At 42.1% G+C, this 18134-nt stretch overlaps 2 protein-coding genes across 5 annotated transcripts in view; one reads left to right on the top strand and one right to left on the bottom strand.

The window, feature by feature from the left end:
• The window catches only part of VARS2 (valyl-tRNA synthetase 2, mitochondrial), a 48810-nt gene extending 45758 nt beyond the window's left edge, over positions 1–3052 (top strand). For all 4 annotated transcript variants that reach the window (XM_075323302.1, XM_075323301.1, XM_075323304.1 and 1 more), the window contains exons 29-30: positions 219–311; positions 1283–3052. In XM_075323302.1, the coding sequence (XP_075179417.1) occupies positions 219–311; positions 1283–1351 (162 nt within the window). In that variant the 3' untranslated portion in view covers positions 1352–3052. The remainder of the gene's footprint in view (positions 1–218; positions 312–1282) is intronic.
• Positions 3053–5413: 2361 nt separating this feature from the next.
• LOC142250957 (uncharacterized) lies at positions 5414–16649 on the bottom strand. The gene is made up of 8 exons (XM_075323306.1): positions 16541–16649; positions 12809–12862; positions 12114–12185; positions 9779–10849; positions 9118–9174; positions 8017–8319; positions 7821–7890; positions 5414–5744 (listed from the first exon to the last, which is right to left on the bottom strand). The coding sequence occupies exons 1-7, from the start codon at positions 16599–16601 to the stop codon at positions 7856–7858; spliced, it is 1653 nt and encodes a 550-aa protein (XP_075179421.1). The 5' UTR covers positions 16602–16649; the 3' UTR covers positions 5414–5744; positions 7821–7855.
• Between the last annotated feature and the right edge of the window lie 1485 nt (positions 16650–18134).

Consider the following 18134-nt stretch of genomic DNA (forward strand, 5'->3'; position numbering starts at 1 on the left):
CCCATTCCTTCCTGAGACGTCCCTGCCATCAGTTTTTTGGTTACGATCTCCGCTTGCTGTCTGTGAATGGCGGCTTTCTTGCTCTGACCCCGAGTGCAGAGAACTTGTACAGTATAAAGTTACACAACTTTTTCCTTTATAGTAAAGTATCTAAAGTTGGAGAATTCTTAAGGTTTGGCAGTTTTTTATTGTGTTTTGTCTTTATTTCCTCCCTGTAGGGATCGGTGGATCCGACCTCCGAGATCCAAAAACTGCAGAGTAAACTGAGCAGGTTACAGAACCAGCGGAAAGGAAAGATGGAGGAGACAGAGGTGGGTCATCAGCATCCGTCACCACTCATTGTCATCGGCCCGATCCTGTATAGCCATGGTCGCTCGCCATCCTCCTCCTCATTATCACCACTCATTGTCATCGGCCCGGTCCTGTATAGCCATGGTCGGACGCCATCCTCATTATCAGCACTCATTGTCATCGGCCCGGGCCTGTATAGTCATGGTCGGACGCCATCCTCATCCTCATTATCAGCACTCATTGTCATCAGCCCGGGCCTGTATAGCCATGGTTGGACGCCATCCTCATCCTCATTATCAGCACTCATTGTCATCGGCCCGGTCCTGTATAGCCATGGTCGGACGCCATCCTCATCCTCATTATCAGCACTCATTGTCATCGGCCCGGGCCTGTATAGCCATGGTCGGACGCCATCCTCATCCTCATTATCAGCACTCATTGTCATCGGCCCGGGCCTGTATAGCCATGGTCGGACGCCATCCTCATCCTCATTATCAGCACTCATTGTCATCGGCCCGGGCCTGTATAGCCATGGTCGGACGCCATCCTCATCCTCATTATCAGCACTCACTATCATCGGCCCGGTCCTGTATAGCCATGGTCGGACGCCATCCTCATCCTCATTATCACCACTCATTGTCATCGGCCCGGGCCTGTATAGCCATGGTCGGACGCCATCCTCATCCTCATTATCAGCACTCACTGTCATCGGCCCGGTCCTGTATAGCCATGGTCGGACGCCATCCTCATCCTCATTATCACCACTCATTGTCATCGGCCCGGGCCTGTATAGCCATGGTCGGACGCCATCCTCATCCTCATTATCAGCACTCACTGTCATCGGCCCGGTCCTGTATAGCCATGGTCGGACGCCATCCTCATCCTCATTATCACCACTCATTGTCATCGGCCCGGGCCTGTATAGCCATGGTCGGACGCCATGCTCATCCTCATCCTCATCTTCATTATTGACGTTTTTTTCTTCTTTTAGGACAATTCTCTGCAGATGAAAATCTCCAAAATACAGCGTATAATGAAGACCTTGGAGCTAATGTCTTAGGAGGGAAGATATAACCAGCAAAGCGAAGGAGCGAGCGACACCTTGTGGTCACCGTGTGTATCACAAGCTCCAATTTATTGTATGAACTGAGGAACCTGGGATATGGACTGTGACTGTGTGTCATTGCATGACCTGAGGAAGCTGGGATATTGACTATGGGATGGTCTCATTGTATGACCTGAGGGAGCTTGGATATTGACTATGCAATGGTCTCATTGTATGACCTGAGGGAGCTTGGATATTGACTATTGATGGTCTCATTGTATGACCTGAGGAAGCTGGGATATTGACTATGCGATGGTCTCATTGTATGACCTGAGGAAGCTGGGATATTGACTATGCGATGGTCTCATTGTAAGACCTAAGGAAGCTGGGATATTGACTATGAGATGCTCCCATTGTAAGACCTGAGGAAGCTGGGATATTGACTATGCGATGGTCTCATTGTATAACCTGAGGAAGCTGGGATATTGACTATGCGATGGTCTCATTGTAAGACCTAAGGAAGCTGGGATATTGACTATGAGATGCTCCCATTGTAAGACCTGAGGAAGCTGGGATATTGACTATGCAATGGTCTCATTGTATGACCTGAGGAAGCTGGGATATTGACTATGAGATGCTCCCATTGTAAGACCTGAGGAAGCTGGGATATTGACTATGCGATGGTCTCATTGTATGACCTGAGGAAGCTGGGATATTGACTATGAGATGGTCTCATTGTATGACCTGAGGAAGCTGGGATATTGACTATGCGATGGTCTCATTGTATGACCTGAGGAAGCTGGGATATTGACTATGCCATGGTCTCATTGTATGACCTGAGGAAGCTGGGATATTGACTATGCGATGGTCTCATTGTATGACCTGAGGGAGCTTGGATATTGACTATGTCATGGTCTCATTGTATAACCTGAGGAAGCTGGGATATTGACTATGCGATGGTCTCATTGTATGACCTGAGGAAGCTGGGATATTGACTATGCGATGGTCTCATTGTATAACCTGAGGAAGCTGGGATATTGACTATGGGATGGTCTCATTGTATAACCTGAGGAAGCTGGGATATTGACTATGCGATGGTCTCATTGTATGACCTGAGGGAGCTTGGATATTGACTATGTCATGGTCTCATTGTATAACCTGAGGAAGCTGGGATATTGACTATGCGATGGTCTCATTGTATGACCTGAGGAAGCTGGGATATTGACTATGCGATGGTCTCATTGTATAACCTGAGGAAGCTGGGATATTGACTATGGGATGGTCTCATTGTATAACCTGAGGAAGCTGGGATATTGACTATGCGATGGTCTCATTGTATAACCTGAGGAAGCTGGGATATTGACTATGGGATGGTCTCATTGTATGACCTGAGGAAGCTGAGATATGGACTATGCAATGGTCTCATTGTATGACCTGAGGAAGCTGAGATATGGACTATGCGATGGTCTCATTGTATGACCTGAGGAAGCTGGGATATGGACTATGCGATGGTCTCATTGTATGACCTGAGGGAGCTGGGATATTGACTGTGATGGTCTCAGGTACTCGCGAGCGTTGCCTGCCTCAGATGTCGCTCTGCATAGTGTAATATGAGCACTGCTGTATATACTTCTGTATGATGTGTATCTTATTATTTTTTTTTTTCTTACGCTGATGACGCACAATGAAATGATTAGTAAAATTCAGATTCCGTCAGTGGTGAAACTGGAAATCCTGCTGTAACGGGAAGTATTTGGGATTAATTTATATCTACGTACGAGCGGCCGACGTGCGGATACTGCACAAAGGAGCAATGTCCTGTGGATATGGGGTTAATCTGCAGGTTAGTAGCGTGTAAAGCTGCACATTATACCCTGCTGCCGGGAGGATATTAACTTTAACCCTCCTGGCAGTTTTCAGGTTCAGTCTCGGGGGCGGCGCCAGCGCGGGTTCAGTCACAGCACCGTGTATGGAGAGCGGCGGCTGTAACCGCCCCCGACACTGACTGACAGCTGCTCAGCATTAGACCCTGCTGTCAGTCAGTGCAGGGTCAGTTACAGCTGGCGCTCTCCATACACGGTGCGGTGACTGAGCCCGCACTGTCACCACCCCGAGACTGAAAGCTGCCAGGAGGATTAAAGTTCATTTCCAGTGGGCAGTGCCAGCACCAGGCAGATTCAGAATGCTATTACCCTGCAGATTAACCCCATAGTTGCAGGTTAAAAGTGTTTTTACATGTGACTGGTTCCCAATTTAACCTGTTAAAGTAAAGGTATGGCCATTATGGCCCTGCTACACTGATTTAATGGATGTCTGTAGTAAAAAAATCCGTAGCCTGGTCCTTGTTTAATTCACGTTAGAGATTTCGGTGCATCAGGGCAGGACTGGGGGTAGCGTCTCCGGCTCTGCCGTGGCCCCTCCTTTTTCAAATTTCACGCTAGTACCACCTTTGCCGCGGACGGCGCTTGCGCACATTCATCTCTTGGCGTTCTGCAGCAAAATAGCCCCGGATGTGACGCATGCTCAGATTAACCTCCGGCGGTCTTCAGTAAAATGGTGGCGCATGCACACATCAACATCTCTACTTGTCATTGAGCCGAGATCCCCATCTGCGCATGCGCCGCCACCAGTGCCATTTTACTAAAGAACACCGGGAGATCAACGTGTGCAAGAGCGTCGCTAGCATGGAATTTGAAAATGGAGGCTCATACAAATTTTGCTAAACTACAGCAGAACTGAACGCCCTGCACACAATCCTGTCACGCTGGGTGTGGGGGGGGAGGGGGGTTAGACACCCACAAAGTGGACTTCTGGGAATAAGGGAGGCTGAAACACAAAGAGGGGGGGGGGGGGAAACCAGGGGCTCCTGTGCTGACCCTGACACTGGGGGGCCCTGCACTTGCCCTCAAACCACAGGTACCTATAATGGTTAGGAGGTGGGGCTCGTTGGCGGGCCACACCTCCTATCCAGACCCTAGGACTAAATCCCACCAATCCACGGGGGGGGGGGTTTACAAACACAAAAATACCCAAAACAAATTAAAAACAACAACTTATCTTGAGAGGGAATCTTCAGCATCTACAGCAACAGTAGTCTGAAGCCATATGCACTCCTGCGCAAGCAACTTCTCCAAGTGAAGAGTATAACCCGCACTGGAGGAGCGCGAGGCCCCACGTTATAAAGGCCCTTAATTACCATCTGGAGGAAAGGCTCCTCCAACCTGGCAAGGAAACAGAAAAAAAACAACCCTAAATCAAGCCCTTAAAGGGACAGCGTCCATTAACGTCTGGACGATCGCCGGGCTCTTCTGCACCTGGTCCCAGCAGCAGCACCTGAAGGTCCAGACACATCTGTGACAGCCCCGATGCACAAAGACGCTACTGCACCAATACTCCTAAGGTAAATTTATACAAGAACCAGGCAATGGCTACAGCTTTTGTACGACCGGTTCTATATTAATAAAGAGGCGGAGGTCCCCGGTGGTCAGGGTCCACGTCACTTGGAGATATGATGCAGAGAGTCTGTCTGACTCTGAAGGTCCTGGCCTGTCCCGTTTTACACAGACGTCCTATTGATGGAAATGTGTAGTACTTAATTTCCCCTTTGGGGGCGCTGCAGGGAAACATAACACCTTCTGTGCCCTGGATTATTGGGGTCTTGTGGCTTCGGACCTTGCATAATGTGCATCTAAAAGTCATAGGAACTGGACATTGATCGGTGGGAAAAAGAAAGGTGCAGGAGCAGCGCAGTCTGTGTCTCCTTCCAGCTTTATATCACTGAGTCTTTCCCTCGCCCTGTCTGTCACGTAAGTGATACAATGAGGGTCTTCTCATGTCACAGAGGCAGCGGACATCAGATTTTGTCTTCTCAGCTCTCTGACAACTCTCACGTCTCCTTCCTCCTCCTGACACACACGGGGCCTATACATTAGTCTCTTGTCTCGCTGCTTTTTTCCCCTCGAGTGTTTTTTTTTTATGTTCGCTCTCTGACGCTTTATCAGCTGTGTAGAGGTGTTCATTTTTGGCCCCAGCCCCCTCCAGAACTGTACACACAAATCACACGGTGAGACCACCACATATGACACATCCTCATTTATTGCACATGTGAAAAACAGTTTAAAAAAAAATTCAAAAAGTTTAAATTTAAAAAACAACAAACATCACAAGCACACTCTGTATGGCAGGAGCGCCCCCGGAGGGGCCGGATCAGTGGACTGGAAAATGGTGAGAAAAGTTATGGAGTTACGAGTGAGACGACGTCATGAATGAGACCACCTAACCTGACACGCGGACGAGACACGAGACGGGGCTGACGGGAGCGGTACAAAAATAAATATATACAATTTATGTTTTCACTTATAAAAAAAATGTTCTCACGGGGGTCGGCAGCAGATCGAGGAAAGAAGCCCTGCAAAGGAAAAGATGGGGTTAATAAAATCATCAGAATATGAGGGATCAGACGGCGGGCGGCGTCCGTTCATTCATCCATTCATTCATTCATCATCTAAATCTCACTTTACTTCAAAGTATTTGGTTTCGCATCTTAATCACTTAATATTAATCACTGGCATCTAAATTATCCAGCCCAGTTACCCCCGGTGTATAACATCCGTCTCCTCACCAAGCACAATGCCGAGCCGTACATCACCAAGCACAATGCCGAGCCGTACATCTCCAAGCGCAATGGCGAGCCATACATCACCAAAAAATGCCAAGCCGTATATCACCAAGCACAATGCCGAGCCGTACATCTCCAAGCGCAATGGCGAGCCATACATCACCAAAAAATGCCAAGCCGTATATCACCAAGCACAATGCCGAGCCGTACATCATAAAAGCACAATGCCACGCCGTATATCGCCGAGCTCAATGCCGAGCCGTACATCACCAAGTACAATGCTGAGCCGTACATCACCAAGCACAATGCTGAGCCGTACATCACCAAGTACAATGCCGAGCCGTACATCACCAAGCTCAATGCCGAGCCGTACATCACCAAGCACAATGCCGAGCCGTACATCACCAAGTACATTGCTGAGCCGTACATCACCAAGCTCAATGCTGAGCCGTATATCACCAAGCACAATGCTGAGCCGTACATCACCAAGCACAATGCCGAGCCGTACATCACCAAGCTCAATGCCGAGCCGTACATCACCAAGCTCAATACCGAGCCGTACATCACCAAGCACAATGCTGAGCCGTACATCACCAAGCACAATGCCGAGCCGTACATCACCAAGCACAATGCTGAGCCGTACATCACCAAGCTCAATGCCGAGCCATACATCACCAAGTACAATGCTGAGCCGTACATCACCAAGCACAATGCCGAGCCGTACATCACCAAGCACAATGCCGAGCCGTACAGCACCAAGTACAATGCTGAGCCGTACAGCACCAATCACTATGCCGAGCTGTACTTCAAGCACAATGCCGAGCATTGGATGGAGCTGCCGCTACCACTGGGCTCTGGAGGAGACATGTTCTGTTGAGGGATGGATTGCACTGCTCTATGTGTGATGGAGGAGTCTAGGTTTGGTGAATGGAGAACGTTACCCCCTGATTGCATTGTGCCCGCTGTACAGTTTGGTGGAGGAGGATATCACTATGGGGCTGTGATCGGGGGTCAACCTAAGTGAAGGGAACTTTTAATGCTTCAACACAAGACATTGTGGACAATTGTTGCTTCCAGCTGTGTTAAGCAGTTTGGGGAAGACCCTTCTCTGTTCCCCATGACTGTGCCCAGTACTCAAGGTCCATACAGATATGGTTGAGGGAGTTTAGTGGAAGAACAAGACCGGCTGCACAGAGCTCGGACCTCAGCCCCATCAATAATGGAGATTGTGAACCCAACCTCACATAGGCTCGTCTGGATGAAGGGGAAAAATTCCCACAGAGGTTTCCAAAATATTGTGGAAACCCTTTCCAGAGGAGCGTGAGACGTTCTATCTGCAGAGGGGCCAACTCCATATTAATGTACTAAGATGTAAGGTCATAAAACTCCCGTAGGTGAATTGTGAATGGCTCCTAATACTTCTGCCCATATATTGTAGTTATGTAGGCCCAATCTTTGTCTCCTTGGCCTTTTACTGCGTATAACTAAAGCCATCCATACGCTGTAGATATTTGACAAGGGAGGAACGTATTCTGAATGTGACGGGACCCGTAAGCTGCCCCCGGCCATAGATTATTGTTACTAGAAACAAAAGGATAGAGTATGTTGAAATCCAACTGTCTCATCCTTCTCGTTCCCCAAATCTGCCATTGGCAGAGAGTCTAGAAACCAAGATATTCGTTGGTTTGTCCATGTGGCTCACTGAAATTGGCTAGTTTGCCATTTGTGTGGCTTGTGGAATGGTCTAGTGACCATACTAGGCAGTGGTGGGATATCCTGTCAGTCATACCTTGTATGTCAAAATATTAAACTGAATAGTAAGAACAATCATTTATTCAGTTTAGCCATAGACCCCCATAGACTTACCTCAAAGACTAATTACTTGCTCCATCATCGACTCATCACCCCGACTGCTGAGATTGTTGCTGTATAAAACCTGTATACAAAGACAAGTGACCTCCTTACTATGTGTCCTCCACCATCACATATTTTGTACATAAACTTCGTAGACGCTGAAGATCCGCTACCCCTTCCTATTCAGCACCACCTGGTCACGCTTTACCTTGATTTTGGGATTGTTGGTTTTGTTGGAAACTTCCTCCTCCTGTTCCTTGATTTACTGATCCTCCACCGGTTCCACCACTAGATCCGTGAGATTGTGAAATCTGTGAAAATCCTCCACCAGTTCCTCCTCCTGCTCCCTGATTTGCTGATCCTCCACCACTTCCACCACTAGATCCGTGAGATTGTGAAATCTGTCCACCACCAGTTCCTCCTGAAGCTCCACCATGGGATTGTGAGATTTGGGAGAAATCGCCACCTCCTGTTCCACCATGATTTCCACCTTGGTTGGACCCTTGACCTGCTGTAAAGAAATTGAGAGTCGGTGACTAAATGTCTAGTAAATGGCTTTTTGTTTTAGAAGAATAAATCCTATTCGCACCAAATTTTAAACATTCTAGAGGCCTATTTCCTCCTCGAGGGGGCTCATCTCTACATGACTTCTCTTAACCTACCTATAGGATATAAATCTGCCTCCAATGGCAGCAATAAATATAATAAGGACAACAAGAAAGCGGGACCCGTGAGTGTCTGATGGAGTTGGCTTAGAACTAAATTTGGTAACACGGTCTAGTGGTTTGTGGCTTCTTCGATCTAGACCCCTCAGGTAGCCCCTTTTCATGGCATGAAGTCACCATGTCATGGTACCAAGGCAGCTAGTAAAAATTAAAGTCACGTGCTGGACAAATCAAGGCAGGCAGAGTTTGGTCATAAGTGGTGGATCGGCAAAGGTGTAGACAAGAAGATACTAAGTAGGAGCAAACAGCAAAGCCGATTCGTGTACCTAAAGGATCATATTTTTTTAGAGAAGAGGTCTTTAAAATACGAGACCATTAGGGTTAAATGTTGCATATTGTTCGTAAGAAGTCTGGACCTGGTGCATGTATGGCCAGTATGGCACCATAAATCAGGAAAGTATCGAAAAGGACGCCAGACCTCCAGCCATGTACCATGCGAGTGGGAGAATAGAACAGTGATCTACCCGAAAAAAACCAGACTAAAGCCTTATGCAGTTTAGAGGATCATTTTAGCTGTGGTTTTTTTTCACGCCCATCTTAAGAAAATACAGTCATCACAATTAGGAGTTTAGCGTGATTCTTACTTTGTCCATTCTTTTTGCATCCTGGGGAGATGGGGACATCATTTGGGTTTACTCCAGCTAAAAAAAAAATAAGGTGAAAAATTAGTTGATAAAGAAATGCAAACTATGGATGGCTTCTATATATTGGATTCATAACAACAGCTCAAGACACCCAGAGAAAAACGTGACCTGACCGCTGCCCGCACAAAAATGGATCTCCTGATACTTGGCTAGAATTTACACCATGAAATATGCTCTACTTCAGTTTTGTTATCGGTTCAAACTTAGATTACCATCAAAAAATTTGATGATCTATCATCATCTCTGTAGAACTTTAGAAGAAGGTTTTGGTTTTTCGATCTCATAGATTCTAAAATGTGGCCCCAACATATTGATTGGTCTGGACGCTTTGTATTGTTAGGGGCTGGGGAACCTTACTGGTGCGAAGGAGTCCACACCCTGAGACAACTTCCCCACCAGCTATGACCACTAAGTCCTTCACCTGTAGCAAATCTCTGTTGAGTGGACAAAGCAGATCTGAATGTGTTCTACAAAGAGTCGATGTAATGAAGATTATTTTGAATGAAATGGTGAAATTAAAAAATGTTTAATGAAAAATGTTAGGGTAGGAACCCCTCCCCCCCAAAACCATACATTATTAATTTTTTATATCTATACTTACGTGGTAGCTTAAGAGAGCTGGTTGAACTTCCGCCAGATATGGAGCCAGAGCCTCCGCCACCACCGATACCACCCCCGTGAATAATCTGTCCAGATCCCACACTTCCTCCAGAGAAGGAGCCTCCTCCAGCACTCTGGCCAAATGAGCTTCCACTTCCTCCCACGAAGGAGCCTCCTCCTGCACCCTGGCCAAATGAGCTTCCACTTCCTCCCGCGAAGGAGCCTCCTCCAGCACCCTGGCCAAATGAGCTTCCACTTCCTCCCGCGAAGGAGCCTCCTCCAGCACCCTGGCCAAATGAGCCTCCACTCCCTCCTGCGAAGGAGCCTCCTCCAGCACCCTGGCCAAATGAGCCTCCACTTCCTCCTGCGAAGGAGCCTCCTCCAGCACCATGGCCAAAGGAGCCTCCACTTCCTCCTGCAAAGGAGCCTCCTCCAGAACTTTGGCCAATTGAGCTTCCACTTCCTCCTGAAAAGGAGCCTCCTCCAGAACTCTGGCCAATTGAGCTTCCACTTCCTCCAGAGAAAGAGCTACCTCCAAAACCCTGGCCAAATGAGCCTCCACTACCTCCAGAAAATGAGCCTCCACTTCCAGAGAATGAGCTTCCTCCAGAATTCTGGCCAAATGAGCTTCCACTTCCTCCAGAAAATGAACCTCCACTACCTCCAGAGAATGAGCCTCCACTTCCTCCAGAATGTGAGCCTCCAGTTCCTTTAGAGATTGAGCCTCCACCCGATGAGTGGGAAAATGAACCTCCACCAGCTCCTTGGGAATTGATTGAATTTTGGTGTGAAGAGCTACCCCCTGCACCTCCACCTGTTGCAATGAATTGGAAACCTCCTCCGCCTCCTCCACCTCCTCCTCCTCCTCCTCCAGAAGAGCTGCTGAAGACAAATGGTCCTGCTCCTCCTCCTCCGCCACCACCGCCACTTGTCCAGATGCCACTACTACTTTCCATGCTACCTCCTTGGATAACTGTGTTGCTGAATTGGATATCGGCTTGCACAGACTGGGAGCTACTGCCGTCACCTGCAGATCCACTCACAGATCCTCCAGAAGAAGCCCCACCTAGACCTGCAAAAAACAACGCAAAGGTCATCGAGCAATCCCTGTAGGTCATAAATTACACAAGCATTTTATCTGAAGGCTTTTGATTTTGAGGAACTTTGCAAATACTTTATATGTGTGATCTTCTTCCGGCCTTCATGCTTTATGTACCACTCACATACAGAGCTGCGTGGACAAGTAAGTTTGCTACATCTGCTCTATTGGCTTATTTCTTTGCACTCCCTGCTGGTTCAGTGTCTGAATAAAGCGTTTGTGAAAAACAGAAGCATCCTCAGAAGTAGATACCTTATAAGGGTTGTTCAGACGTACTCATAGAATCATAGAATAGTAGAGTTTGAATGGACCTCCAGGGTCATCTGGTCCAACCCCCGGTTCACAGCAGGATTCACCATATTGTCCCACACAGATGTCTGTTCAGCCTTTGAAGACTTCCATTGAAGGAGATCTCACCACCTCTTGTGGGAGCCTGTTCCACTCGTTGATCACCCTCATTGTCAATAGTTACTATATTGATAATATATCTGTAGGATAGATGACCAATATCAGATCGGTGGAGGTCCACTTGGCACCCTAACCAATCAGTTGCTTGCAGATCCAGTTGCCAGATGTAAACAGAGCTTTGTTCACTGTTTACACTACCACCACCGATGTAGTAAACAGCCGACTGGTGGATGTGCCAAATGTTGGACCTCCACTGATCTGATCATCTATCCTAAGGAAAAGTCAACATTATCTTCTCAAGCTTGGAAAACGCCTTTAATAATACTAGCCAACAAGCTGGCCAGGAATGGTAAGCCAACGAGGCTACTAGGACACACATATGGTCTCACCCAACATCTGAAGAGTCTACGTGTCATGGTAATACTGGGTAATATGGTTGTTGAAGAGACTTATGCAGTCTCGAAGGGTTTCTATTTGTCATAATCTTTTCAGAAAGGTATCTACAGCTGAGGACTATCGTATATTATCCATCTACTGGCTTACGTGGTGCAAAGAAATTTTTTCTTTTGATATAATAGAAGAATTCTGAATACAGCTGTGGAGCTGACCGGTTTATAGGTCTTGGCATTACTCAGCTTAAGACATTTATTGAGCTATAATTTACAGGACCATTCCTGACTGCCAGATCCATTTTAGACTCCTCTCTCTACTGCCCATATCACCATGGCTGCCCCCAATATTAATATAATGGAGACGATGTAGGGTAGTAAGAAGTGGTGTCACTAATGTAGAAGGTGCACGCTCTACTAGTGATGACGAGAATACCCACCAGAAGAGCCACCGCCGGAAAGCTGGATGTAAGCTGCATTCCCATCACAGATGGGGAATTTGGCAATGGGGTCTGCAGAAAATACCGAAGAAAGGGAGAAAAAGAAAACAATGGTGAAGGGGTTAACTTACAATAATATATTTTTCTATTACTCTAAAATCAATCAAGTTAAAATATAGTCATACACTGATTGGTACTGCAGCTTATCACTTAAAGGGATTGTCCACTACTCACACAACCTATTCACAATCAGTGTTTCCCCCATGTAAAGTAACAGTTATACTCATGTCCGGTGTGGGTGCTTTTCCTGCGACATTGGCACCTGGTGTCCCAGGGCTTGTGTGACATTATTATGTAAAATGGGCCCTGCAGCCAATCACCAGTTGATACCCAATAACTTCTTTTGGACAGTTTTGATTCCCATAGGAAGTCAGAGAGAAGTAGCAACTCTCACTTTTTCTGGGTGTCAGGAAGAAAGTGAGAGGAAAGCGGCTGGTGTTTGGCCTCAGGGATCATGTGACATAATAATGTCACACAAACCTCAGGAGAGCCAGTGCTGATACCACTAGAACGGCACCAGAAGTGAGCATGGGTGTTATTAATTTATATGGGGGAAAACATATTGATTGAGAAGGGGTTATCCAAGGAATATTTTACAGTATTTTGTCATAATGCTAGTAACACCCGTAACTTACCGGTGGGACCAGTTGGTTTGTAGCTTGGGATCCTGCAATATAACGGGGCAGCATCTGCAAAGATAAAAATGAATATGATGAAGCATAATGTTTAATATAACTGTGTGTGTGTGTGTGTGTATATGTATATTATATATATATATATATATATATATATATATATGTATATTATATATATATATAATATTATATTTTTTTTTAATTTTTTTTTATTTGTCTTTTTGTTTCTTTGTAATTGCAAAATTAAGAAGCACCCTCACAATGCTTATAGAAGTAGAGGATATTTTGGATTCCTTCAGATTATGTTGCAAAATATACTTGTTGATTTTAGTTTCCTGGCAGTTTGATTGATCAGTGTTTGTGTTGTCTGCATTCTGCCACCGGCACTGATAATATTAATCAATCATCTGCTGCAATCACTCCTCCAGATTCCTGTATGATTCAGAACCTTAATCCACTTATGTCTGGATCGTCTTGCTTTTTTGTGTCTGAGGTTATGGATTAGAGCAGATGGATATTTTTATAAAATTTTTATTTATTTTTATTTTTATTTTTTTTTTATTTTATTTTAATATTTTCTTTTATACCAATTTTGTATCTAGCAAAAGTCATAAACCAGGTAAATTTCTTAAAATAATAATTGCTAATTTTTAGTACGTTTGTTCTTTTTTTTTTTTACATTTTGCTTTTACCATTTTAGGCCACATCTTCCTCAAAAATGAGAAGTTTTAGAAAAATCATAAAGCTACAAAATTCATGGAAGATTAAAAAAAAAAAAAAAAAAAAAAAATAAAATAAAATATAAAATGATCGTTTCTAATTTTAGTATTTTTGGGAGGATTGAATTTTTTCATTCCATTTTATTACAATTTGCTTTAATTTTTTAAATTATATTTTTCTTTTTTTGTTTACTTAATGGTTCCTTAAAAATAAGAACTTTAGGAAAAGCACAAAGATGAGTAAATCATATAAAGTGAACAACAAAAAATAGTCAACACAATCCGAAAAGCAAGATAATGCAAAATGTATTAATTTGTTACGTAATTTTTCGACCTATTTTACTTTCCTGTTTTTATGCCATGTAGTTGCTAATAATTAGGTGAAAACTTTGAAAACAATCGGACTGATCCATAAAGTAATTTTCGACTTAATACCGACCATCCTGATATGGAAAATTACCTAGGGTGGAAAAGGTTGTAATCTGCATCTTCCTCCTCTTTGGCCTCAGGCAGTGCTGACATTTGACAATAGGGTACTACAATTATAATATATAAGGACTATCCTACAATATGACCCATAATTCACTCATCGTACTTACTGCAGCACGCCCTATCACGCCCTTATACCAAAATTTTGCTGCCAAAGCACATTGTTGGACACCGCCCTTTGGTGCTCCCAAAGTCTTGGCGTTAGATATTCTGACCTTTGCCCCTACTAAGTCCAAGTTCCAAGAAGATTTTTGGGTAGTTGCTTATTTATCCTATAGGTCAAATACGTCCACTTGAGTCTAATCGCTTCTAATGGAGTGGGCGATTGCACCCATCCACTCTTCTAGGGCATTTGTAGATTCCCCAAATTAAACCGGTCTCGTAGAAGCTTGGGCTGAAGCATGTTCCACTTTGACACCTCAAATCCAAAATGGGTTCTTTATGGTGCAGCTGTTGCACCCCTGATGCGACCCTCAACAGGTAACCTATACCTATGATCCAAGTGTCGCCCAATGCACTATTGGCTCATTACATAGCTAAAACCACAAACCAACCATCAGCACCATGGACAGAGATTCAGGCCAATTTACTGACAGTCCCTGCTACCTATTACCAATTGGATTCTTCTTCTTATGTTTCTTTAGAGCTAATATGGAATATTGGTATTTGTGTATGTAGCAAACTGTGCAAACGGGTAAATACAACATGTATAAAACACATTTATACAATCTCTAAATAAGTGTTCAGTTTTTAACAAAAAATATAAAAGTAATAAAATATATAAAATTTATGTCACATTTAGTGACATAAGAAAGTGATTAAACATACATAAAACACGTGTAATACAAAAAATGTAGTGTCTATTTCATAGAAAAAAGTATATAAAAGATCAATATAATAATATATATATATATATAAAAAAGAATATAAACAGTTGTACACAATATGATAATTCAGTGTACAGTTTATGTAAAAAGAGTATGTGAAGCAAAAAATAAAAAATATATAAATTGTAATTATATATAACAAAACTGTGTCCAAGTTATTAAAAAATATAAAGAGAATTAAAATATATAAAAAATATATTTTAAACAATAGAACAAATCATTTTGACTTATACAAAATATAAAAAAGCAATAAAATATATACTGTGTATATATATATATATATATATATATATAAAATAACATCACAGTGTTTAATTTCTAAAATGAAATTATATAAAAGAGCACTAACGTGTAAAAAAATCACTTATATATATATATATATATATATATATATATATATATATTATATCTAGATATCTAGATATATACTGTATATAGATAAAAAAAGTGCTTGTTCTGGAGAACTATTAAAAAAAATTTACTCAATTGAAAAAAATCTTTGTTTTATACAAAAAAAAAGTATATAAAAGAGCAATACCATTTATAAAAAAAAGACATTTATACAATATTGTATGTAAGGAACAAATCTGTGCCCAAGGTATTAAAAAATGTAAAATATAAAATGTTTACATAATATCATATTTCAGTGTCCAATTTATATAAAAATATATATAAGACCAAAAAAATAAAAATATAGATATATATATATATAGATATATATATAAAACACACATCTAAACATGTGATTTCTTTAAATATAAAAGAGCAATAAAATATATATAAAAAACCTTTTATATAATATAGCAATTGAATGTCTAATTTATGAAAAGAAGTATATAAAAGAGCAATAAAATATATAAAAAAAACACATATAACAAGTGTCCAATTTATAAAAAAGTATAAAAAGACCAATAAAATTTACCGTATAAAAAATACATTTATATGATATTATATATAAAAAAAACTGTGTCCAACTTATGAAAAAATATAAAAGAGACATAAAATATATTAAAAAGACATATTGATATAATAAAAAATAATCAGTGTCCAATATATAAGTGTAAAAGAAATGTGTATGAAAAGCTGATAAAAAGTGCCATTTTATAAATTATTTTCAGTAGCATGTAAAATATTTGTTTTTAATTATTGTCCAGATATTCCTTGAAACATTACTTACAACATACGGTATAGAATATCATAGATAATAAATTTAGAAAATAATTGGCACAGATTTGATTTTTAGTCTGTAAATGTATAATATGTATAATGCCGTATCCTTAAAAATCCAAAACTAAAAAAAAAAATAATTTTGTTCAAATGATAAAAAAATGTAAATAAATATATAATGAAAAAAATAATAACACATTAAAAAACAAGTAAATCTCAATTAAGAATATTAAAGTAAATATATAATATATGTATAAATGTAGATATATGTAATATATATACATATATATTGACATATATATATGTAAAAATTATGATATTGTAAAAAAGTATATAATTTTGAATGCTGAAAAAATAATTAGTGATAATTTTTTTTATATATTATTTAAAAATAGAATTGAATGATTTTTTTCTGTTCTTCTATATAATATTGTTTGTGTAGTGTTCCCGCCGGTGCGTCTCATACTTACTGCAGACGGTGAGCAGCGCGGTGCAGCACAGCAGGGCCCTCATTGGACCAGACCGGCTCATCCTGACGTTTGGAGGTTCCCTTTTTTCGGAGCACAGGATCCTTCCTCAGGTCGGTGTCATATATAGAGCTGGCTCAGTAGGAGGAGATGTTACATCTTTTTGGCTTGTCTCCTGGGGTGAGCCTGACAAAGCATGCCTCATGAGGGTGTGTGAGCGCTCGGGGAGCTGACACCCATGGGTGCGTCTGTTTATGGCTCTGGTTTTATTCACATCCCAAAACAACAGGCAACCTAGCAGTTATAGGGTGAATCACCCGTCCTCCGATGCTGCTTTCTCCCCCTCCTTGTCCTCATCCTCCAGCTTTTACGTCCGTGCCTGTGTCATTCTGCTCACATCTGTCTCACCTTTTTCCCTCCATCAATCTTCATTACACTCGATCTCACGGTTTTTGCCGTAATATTCGGTATCGATCAGTTTATATTTTCTATTTTTCTTTTATGTCTTTGTGTGTTATTTTTCTCCTTTAGTATTGCTTTTCTTTCAATGGCATTTTTTCTATTGCATTTGTTTCCTTTTTGTTTTCTTTTGTAGTATTTATGTGTTTTTTTGGGGTTTTTTTTTACAGTTTAGGGTGAAATATTAAAATTATTTTTTATTTCATTTAGTTTTTTTTTTATTTTAATTTCAGTTAATTTTCTTTTTATTGGAAATTGTATGATGTTTATTCTTCTTGTTTACATTGTTTATTTTGCATGTTCTCGATCTTCCTAGTAAATTGAAAAAATATAATAAATTTGATACGGACACTAAATGGTTTATACAGTACAGTATAACAGTATATAACAAAAGTGAGTACACCCCTAACATTTTTGTAAATATTTTATTATATCTTTTCCTAGGACAGCACTGTAGATCTGACCCTGCGATACAATGTACAGTGTCAGTGTGCAGCTTGTATAACAGTGTAAATTTGGTGTCCTCTAAATAACTCATCATACAGCCATTAATATCAAAACGCTGGCAACAAAAGTGAGTACACCTCCTAAGTGAAAATGGCCAAATTGTGCCCAATTATCTATTTTCCCTCGCTGGTGTCATGTGACTCATTAGTGTTAGGTGTGAATGGGGTGGGGGGGGGCAGGGATGTTACATTTGGTGTTATCTCTCACACACTCTCTCATAATGGTCAATGGAAGTTCAGCATGGCTTCTGATGGAAAATAATTCTCTGAGGATCTGAGAAAAAGAATTGTTGCTCAACATAAAGATGGCCAAGACTATAAGAAGATTACCACCACTCTGGCACTGAACTGCAGCATGGCGGCCAAGACCATACATGGGTATAACATGGGAGGATCAACTCAGGACAGGCCTCACCATGGTCGACCACGGAAGCTGAGTGCACGAGCTCAGCGTCACATCCAGAGGTCGTCTTTTCAGAATAGATGAATGAGGGCTGCCAGCATTGCTCTAGAGGTTCCAGAGGTGGGGGTCCACCTGTCAGTGCTCAGATCATACATCGCACACTGCAGAGGTTACAGGGGTGGGGAAAATATAGTGGCACGTCACCTTCCTTATTAAAAAAACATTCTTC

This window comes from Anomaloglossus baeobatrachus, chromosome 9, assembly GCF_048569485.1.
Source record: "Anomaloglossus baeobatrachus isolate aAnoBae1 chromosome 9, aAnoBae1.hap1, whole genome shotgun sequence".
NCBI lineage: Eukaryota > Metazoa > Chordata > Amphibia > Anura > Aromobatidae > Anomaloglossus > Anomaloglossus baeobatrachus.